At 32.7% G+C, this 9,599-nt stretch overlaps 1 protein-coding gene across 1 annotated transcript; it reads left to right on the top strand.

Annotated features, from left to right (window-relative positions):
- The first annotated feature begins 244 nt into the window (after positions 1-244).
- On the top strand, positions 245-7,191 carry LOC127719251 (neuronal acetylcholine receptor subunit alpha-6-like). Its single transcript, XM_052225267.1, has 2 exons — positions 245-1,165; positions 7,186-7,191. The coding sequence occupies exons 1-2, from the start codon at positions 245-247 to the stop codon at positions 7,189-7,191; spliced, it is 927 nt and encodes a 308-aa protein (XP_052081227.1).
- The last annotated feature ends 2,408 nt before the right edge of the window (positions 7,192-9,599 follow it).

Genomic DNA, 9,599 nt, shown 5'->3' with positions numbered 1-9,599 from the left:
ATGTCAATGGACACATCTTGTGATTTGGATATGATGGAACCCGATATTCGCCTTCATTACATAGAAATCTCAAGGGAAATTAGATTTAGAAACAAAATGATGAAGTTGATGCAGTCAAAATGTTAATGAATTGATAAACACCGTTTCATCTGCCAGACAAACAATTTCATAGTAATCAAATATCATACAGATAAGTTGTGAGAAGTGTGCGTTCAGTATTTTACATCTGAGAACTATTGATGAAATGTTTCCCCAAACTTTGGTTATTGTTTTGTTAACTGTAAGTTATTGTAATGGAAACTACGAAAGAAAGCGATTGCTAAGACATAATTTATCTGAACATTACAACCCTGAACTGCTTCCGGTTCTGGACTCAAACAACTCAAATCCCCCATTACAGGTACATGTCAAACTATATTTAATGGCGCTACAAGGACTTGAGGATAAATCACAACTACTGAGAGCGTCATATTTCTGGTACTTTACATGGAAAGATGAAATATTCAGATGGGACCATTACTTCGAATATAAGAACATATCAAGACTGACAGTTAAAGCCAGTGATGTATGGGTTCCCGAACTATATATTGTAAATGATGTAAGGGACATGCGTATTAGTACTGGAGATAATAAAGAGTATGTGATTGTAAAATCAAACGGAAACATGACATGGTTTCCAGCAAAAGAATTGCAAACCTCATGTGCAGTTGATGTTTCAAAATATCCTTTTGATACACAGACATGTAAAATCCGAATGGAGGCCTGGTATCATGACAACACAAGCTTTGTTCTTAACAGATTTGGATCTGGAATAGAAACGTCGGAAGTACACTTTGTTGAAAATGGAGAATGGGAAATTCTTAATTTATCAGCCTATCCGTTCCAGTACCGGGATTATGCTTCTGCTTATTCATGTATACATTATACTTTAATTTTGAAAAGACGATCGTCTTACCATTTGATTACAACAGCGTTTCCATTTGTGGTTTTAATGGCACTTAATTTATTGGTCAGCGTCATTCCAACAGAATGTGGCGAAAAACTTGGATTCTGTATGTCACAGTTTTTGACAATGATTGTGTTTCTTACATTGATTGCTCAAAACATGCCTTCCTCATCATTTACAATTTCGTACCTCACATTTCTCATCAGTTTGCAGATTTTGGTAAGCGGAATTACAATCTTAATAGTTGCAATAAGTATTTATTTACAATCGCGAAGTATAGAAGACAGGCCTTCATGTTTAGTTAAAATAATGTTTAGTCCGATTGGATATTTCCAGGAAACAAATGTTAAGCAGCGTTGCACTCGAGTTCGGGACTCAATACATGAAGGCTTTATCACATGGCTTGACATAGACAGAAAACTTAACTGTGGCTTAAATATTTTACTTTTACTAAATGTGATTGCTACTGCTTCCATTTTTGTATTTGTGATTATTTAACATGAAAATAGACATATGATGCCTATTACGTTCGTTCTATTAATGTCCTTTCAAAACACCAGATCATTTGTAATAACATTTTACTATATGATTGATTTATATTGCTTATTTAACTTACCTACATAGAAGAAATTGATAAACAAACTTATTGGACAAATGTTGTCCTTCTACTCTACAGTTGGAGAATTTCTGGAAGTTTAAAAAAAAGCCATGCCTTTTATTCTTATGATTTTTCTTGAATAAAAAGATTGAATGTATAGATTGTCAGAGGAGTTCATATATGTATGGAAAATGAGTATATAAGTCTCTTTACCGAGCCTCGTAGATCAGTATGTGGTTATGAAAGGATTTAGGACAGTATTGAAAATATCTAAAACTTGAAAATAGAATACATTTTGTTCAAGTCATATTTTATATTTCTAATTTCATTAAAACATTCAAAAATAAATGAGAATGTGCATTTAAAAATTTAATTTACCAATATAGGGTTATCAAAAAATAGGAAACTATCATTCAATATCTAGTAGCTCAATTGTTTGTAACTCTTTAGACTTTTCATTAAATATGCTACAAGCATACATTCTTAAACTTTTCCCTTTTCGCACTTAATGTTCGAGACCGGAAGTATGATATTTGTAATGTAAACTTGATGACCTTTCATTTGATATGCGACAACACCATCTTCTAGAAAGTTTGATTTTTTGCACTAGATAACCCCATCTAACTCAGTTTTGGAGGACAGGAATTTGATATTTGAAATGTACACATTATGACCTTTCATTTGATATACAACAACTTTACCTTAGAATACAACTTATTTTTATGCCCTCAATGACCTCACCTAACACATTTTACATTATTTTAATATTTGTAATGTTCGCTTTCTTGACTTTCCTTTCATATGCGACAACCTAATTATCTTAGAATTTTTAATTTCTGCACTAAATGACCCCATTCTTCTCACTTTGATGAAAAGAGGTTTGAAATGTTCAATTTTTTAATAGAGCTCTTTTAGACGTTCAATTTGATACCAAATGACTCCATTTGGCTAAGTAAATAAAAAATGATGCAACATCAATTGTATAAATAGAACTTATGAAACTCACAAAGTCAATGCAAAACATTAAAATTTCAAATTGCTTTTTTTTCATTGAATTTTGTTTTGGTAATTAGTCAGACATATAACCATGTTAAACTCTTCTATTTCTGAAAGTTTCAGGTGACTAGCTGTTGTTCATTCAGAAAAAACATGCCCCCGCTCTCAAAATGTCAGACTGCATTATCTCTAAAACAACAACAGATATCTCTATTCTGCTGAATGAAAAATGATCTGCAGTTAAAGTACAACACTAACACAAAAATACCATATGAGGCTGCGTAGGATTTCATCATCCCCTTTGAGAGTTATATCCCACTGAAATGATTTCATTTCTTTGCATTTTCTTTAAAAAAAATATTACAGATAAAATTGAGAATGGAAATGGGGAATGTGTCAAAGTGACAACAACCCGACCACAGAACAGACAACAGCAGAAGGCCACCAACAGGTCTTCAATGCAGCAAGAAATTCCCGCACCCGGAGGCGTCCTTCAGCTGGCCCCTAAACAAATATATATACTAGTTCAGTGATAATGAACGCCATACTTAACTCCAAATTGTACACAAGAAACTAAAATTAAAAATAATACAAGACTAACAAAGGCTAGAGGCTCCTGACTTGGGACAGGCGCAAAAATGCGGCGGGGTTAAACATGTTTATGAGATCTCAACCCTCCCCCTATACCTCTAGCCAATGTAGAAAAGTAAACGCATAACAATACGCACATTAAAATTCAGTTCAAGAGAAGTCCGAGTCTGATGTCAGAAGATGTAACCAAAGAAAATAAACAAAATGACAATAATACATAAATAACAACAGACTACTAGCAGTTAACTGACATGCCAGCTCCAGACTTCAATTAAACTGATTGAAAGATTATGTCTTCATCATATGAATATCAGGCACAATCCTTCCCGTTAGGGGTTTAGTATCATACCATCATAACATATATGAGAAGAACATAACCCGTGTCATGCCAACAACTGGTTTTTAAATAAATGTGTTTAGTGCCGATGCAAAGACCCTATAAGTGAATCAATATTAACGCCAAAATATGCAATCTTTAATGACCTGACAACAGTATCGTAACTATATCCCTTCTTAATAAGTCTATTTAAAGGTTTTGTTAGTTTCAGAGGTGAATACTGACATTTTTGTGCTTTATAAAGAATATTTCCATAAAAAATTGGATGTGAAATACCTGAACGTATAAGAAGTCTGCATGTTGAGCTATATTTACGAATGATGTCCTTATACCGATGATAAAATTTAGTAAATGTTTTGACTAGTTTGTGATATCGAAAACCCTGGTGTAATAATTTTTCAGTAATACATAAATTTCTCTCGTTAAAATCTAAAACATTGTTACATACACGAGCGAATCGTACAAGTTGAGATATATAAACACCGTAAGATGGTGACAAGGGAACGTCACCATCTAAAAATGGATAATTAACGATAGGAAATGAAAAATCATCTCTTTTATCATATATTTTAGTATTAAGCTTTCCGTTAATGATATAGATATCAAGATCGAGGAAAGGGCAGTGGTCATTGTTAGTATTAGCTTTATTTAAAGTAAGTTCAACAGGATAAATTTCTTTAGTATACATACTGAAGTCGTCATTATTGAGAGCCAAAATATCATCCAAATATCTAAAAGTATTATTAAATTTGTGTATCAGATGTTGTTTCGATGGGTCTTTACTGATTTTTGTCATAAATTGTAACTCATAGCAATACAAAAAAAGGTCCGCAATAAGTGGTGCACAGTTAGTCCCCATTGGAATTCCGTTAACCTGACGATATACGGAATCTCCAAAGCGAACAAAAATGTTATCTAGTAAAAATTCAAGGGCATATATAGTATCAAAGCATGTCCAATTGACATAGTTTTTTTGTTTATTGCTACTAAAAAATGACCTAAAAGAGTTTGAACATATATATTCACATTCTGACTTTTTAAATGCCCATTTAATTAGGTGTGTGAATTTTTTCTTAATGAGAATGTGAGGCAATGTGGTATATAGGGTAGAAAAATCAAAACTTTGAACAGATTCAAAATCACCAATATATGCATGCAATTTATCAAGTACTTCCAACGAGTTCTTGACACTCCAAAAGTAATTAATTCCACTATTTTCGAAGGCCTTATTTGAACAATTTATTATCAGGTTTTTGATTGTACCAAGTGTACTGGTAAGAAGAATAGACAATTTAGTAGTGGAACAATGGCTTGAAGACGAAATGAATCTATATTTGTAAGGTGTTTTGTGTAGCTTCGGAAGCCAATACATAGTTGGGACTTTCATTGTATTTGGTTCTGCTTGTAAAGCGGTAGCTAAAAGTTTATGTTTGTTACAGATGTCGTTTTCTGAAAATGGAGTCAGTTGGAATGTTGGTGAATTGGTGATTTCTTTTTTCAGAACCTCAATGTAAAATTTACGTCAAACAATAATAATATTATTAGCAGCTTTATCGGCCGGGACAAAAACAAATTCCTTGGCTAGTTCTTTTAGTTTATGTTTAATACGAGAAATAGGTTTATTGTGGTTATTGTTAAGAGTAAAATGTTCTTTAAAATGTTGAATACGTGTATCAACTATGTTCATTACTGATTTAAAAAAAGAGTCCAAAGATTTTTTGTCAGCTTTTTCCCGTTTTATCCATTTCAAACAGTAAGTATGGAGTGAGTCGTGGATGATATTACGACACTCATTCCAATTAATAATTGACGGGGGACGATATTTAGGTCCTTTACTGAGGAATGATTTTAACTCTCGGTCTTGAACGATGTTAAGATATCCTGTTATAACATGGGAAATGGGTCCATAAATGTATTCGGAATTACTGCAATTACATGAAGTAGGTGTATTTTCACTGATATTAACATCTTTACACAATTGGCTATAATTAAACACAAATTTCCAGGTAGATTTCTTGTAAATATAACAAATAAGAGGGAGCTCAGTATTATCAAAATATCCCGGAATTTGTTCTTTAACAGAATGGTCGTTAAAAATACCGGCAATATTTACAAAATCAAAACCTTTATTGACATACTTTATTTTAATAAACTGTTTTTTATGATCTTCAGGGCGATCAATTTTGGGAAACAGTTTAGAATAACAATATGCCATTATAATTTGAACGATTTCATACTTAGGACTGCTATATGAAATTGTGTTGCAATCCTCTAAAATTTTATTTAACTTATTAACCGGTAATGAACAGAGCTTTGTTAACAGATAATGTCTGCCGTTGTTTTTTGAAATAGAAATTAGGTCCGAAATATTGGTATGATTGGTCCGAAATTTTCTTTGATTGCGATTTTTTCTACGACCATGAGAACGGTTTTTACGAACAATTTTAGAAACTATATCCAAAATGTTAACAGAATCGGTTCTTGATATATTACCAATTCCCATGATATTATCATTAAGACCGAGAGGGTAGACTGTCTGTAATTTTTTAATCCAATTTAATTCAATTATTTTCCGCGATCGTACAAACTTTGAATGAGATTCACCAGGCTGCTTATTTACTACTTCTAAAGGTTGAACTGCTAAATATTTAATAGGATGATTGTGCTTCTTAAGGTGTTGATAAATGATACTTTTGAATTTATTGGGTCTTTTAAAACGATACAGATGTTCTTGAGTGCGTTTAGATAAATATCGTCCAGTTTCACCTACGTACTGAATACCGCATCCCGGTTTGTTTCATGTGAGTAAATAAATTATACTGTTTGTTTTTCAAGTTATATCAGTTTCAAAATTTAATGAAAATGTGCGACCATTAAACGTGGACCTTACCGTATTGTTGGTGGAAAGACGGGGACATGTAAGTCATTTTTTGGCATGACACTTATCGATAGAAGGGTAACCACGATTTTTATTGTTAAAAATGTTAGCGATGGTAGTATTTTTAGATAAGCGATTTTGAAGATTGAGACGTGTAGATACCCTTTGAACGAGTTTAGTATTTAATATTTTTCCATTTCTAAGCTTCATATTTGTTTTTTGTTTGTGAATTATATTAGAAAGGAGCAAAGACTGGCGTGCAGAATATGAACCAGCATACAATGAATTAAATTATGTAAAAATGATACATCTGTTCGGCTAAAGATGTCAAACGCTATCCATATTAATTACCCGAAAAAGAAAGGGTATATTAGGGTAGCGACTGACGTCTGACTAAATAGTAGAATGGGGCTGAATATTGAAATACTACTTTTTGATAAATATTCCTAAAGTAATGAACTAGAGAAGTTCTCGCTCGGACACACACTCCATAATCTAGTATATTATATAGAATGGATTTGAAAATGCCAACATGTACAGGAACAGATAGTTATGTTTATAAATGATCAGTATTTCAAGACCTTTAATTTGAGGTCAACGTCAAGATGAAATTTAAACTTGACCTTGTGACATTGGAAAGGTCATATGGTCCTGAGTTGAATGATATAGTCCAATGTCTCTACGACTTTCGGTTCTCAAGTTTGGTATTGCATCGTATATTTGATTATTCATTGTGACCTTGATGAACTTTGCAATTGTCCCATTTTTGTGTCACAGAGTTGTACTTCAACTGCAGATCATTTTTCATTCAGCAGATGATATATCTTTTGTTGTTTTAGAGATAATGCAGTTTGAAAATTTGCCAGCGGGGGCATGTATTTCTGAATCAACAACAGCTAACCACGTGAAATTTTCACCACCATTCAACCTTTCAAATCCTACGCAGCCTCATCTGGTAATATTTCATGATGAGATCTACTTATTGCCAAGGGCTAAACAAACATGTGTAAGTGCGACGCAGTGATATTAAGGCACTTTACCTAGAAAAATACGTTAACATGCATGTTTTATGGAAGTGCATATAATAAATGGCAAAAAATTCAGGAAAACAGAGATCGTAAAATGAAACATTAAGACCTATATTCACTCTTGAATGGGTTTTTCATATCGAAAGTGAAAGTAGTCACGTGACCTGAGTCGCCACTGAAGGTCGTATATTTCATTTTCAACTCAAAAGTCCAGCGTGTTGAATCTTTGAATGTGAAACAAATTATTAATGAAGTCGTTTGAATGTATATAATCTGCAAAAATGATATCCAAAGATGGAACTATACTGTATTATGGTAAATCCGATGAAAAATGTGATTTTTTTACAAATTTCCATTTGACACTATGATATTTCATTGATATAAAGACACACCAGTGTTTGGATAGCAGTATTCTTTTAAAAGGGATATCAGTCGTTTTAAAGCATGTACAATACAGTAAATCCATCTTCAGTAACACCCCTGACTTTTGAATTTTTTAATCGAGTACCGTTTGATATCGTTTTACGTCCATTATCAGCAAACGCTTTGACGACGCGATAGGTACTCTTGGAACAATTGCGGACAAAACTCAATGCCGGAAAAGTATAAATGCCGCATATTTGAAACGATGGACTTCATGCATTGTTTTATTTGTACTAAAGTAAAGGATATATATTTTTTTTTCATTTATTCATTGAATATACATATTTGCAACTTTTATCTTTGTAAGAATAAAAAAGTAAAATGTTTACACAACAGTATTTTCTAAGATCAGTCAGATTTGAAAACATAAGTGTGTGTTTGATTTCATCATATTTACTTTCAATCCTATTAACATTATGAGAACAAATCCTGATACCTTTAGATTTACTAAAACCATATGTATCAAAAATATTATCACCAGGATCAATTTGCTTCCTTGTCAATGCATGGTTTTCAAAATTGATTAGATAATACATACAAATAGCTATTGCTAAAGTAAATACATAGATATAAGATAATTTCACATCAATTAGAAAATTGGCCTCAGGGAGTCGATACAATAAATCACATGCTATGATAACATTAGAATCATTATCAAACATAACACAAAGTGACAACATTATTTGAATTAATTAATGCATCATTAATACATTAAGTTTTACAATAGACACTTTCTTAGTTGTGTCGAATGAATAATTACCAATCTCCTTTTCTTTGATGACAACATAATTAACACTCCCCTTTTTGTTTCTTTTAGAAATTCCATACTCTTGTGAAATAGAAAATGTGGACTTACATATACAAGATAATAAATTGCATTCAGAGCATAAGGTTGAAAGTGCATTAAATCTGTTTGAAACAGTGGTTAAATTGGCATTCTCTTCTTTGCCATTTTTCATGCTGTACAAAATTTCAGTTTGTGGCCATACATATTACATTTATGAGATTTGATTTTGTTTCTAAAAGGCGAAGGATACATACCAAAGGGATAGTCAAATGCATAAGTTAAAAACAAATTGACAGGGCCGTGGAAAAACACGAACAACAGTTCACAAAACGTAATATAGAAACCTTAAGGCTGAGCTACACGAACCCCATATAAACCAGTGATATCAGGTGCTACGCATGTGTTAACAGATCCTGCTCTACATGTGGCACCCGTCGCGTTGCTCATGAAAGTACAAAACCCGATGAAACGTAGGTCACATATTAGGAAAATAGAACGGGATTGTGGTTAGGACAATAGAACATATCCGTAGTTAACTCTGAAACAGATATTACATAACAGTCTACCAACTCGTAATGATGTCTGTAAATGTTTGGAAGGAATAATTTTAACTCCACCACTTGGAACTACTGGTGTAATTACTTCCTTGTAAGCACCAATCATAAAAGGAAATGCATGCTCAGAGATATCGTATCAACTGAGAGATAAAACAAATTCCACACAAATCATTCATCGGAATACCTTGCTATTGTATTACAAAAATTGTTGCTGCAGTACCAGCCAACTTAAGGTCAAGGAGCATAAGACTTGTAGTATATCTAGACTGAATCAGAAAAAAAGTCAAATAATATTAGAACGTAAATTAGTACTCAATCTCCTTTTCGAACTAGGATTCATATTAAACTTTAAAACGTCCACTTTAAATCCATAGCAACAATTAACATACTTAGGAGCAATGTTTCAGTTGGATCTGGGGATCGTTTTGCCAACAGCGGAGAGAACATCCAAATTAATA

The sequence above is a fragment of the Mytilus californianus genome, unplaced genomic scaffold (genome assembly GCF_021869535.1).
Source record: "Mytilus californianus isolate M0D057914Y unplaced genomic scaffold, xbMytCali1.0.p SCAF_11, whole genome shotgun sequence".
In the NCBI taxonomy this organism is placed as follows: domain Eukaryota; kingdom Metazoa; phylum Mollusca; class Bivalvia; order Mytilida; family Mytilidae; genus Mytilus; species Mytilus californianus.
The sequence above is the reverse complement of the archived record's forward strand: the minus strand, read 5'-3'. Positions and strand labels throughout refer to the sequence as shown.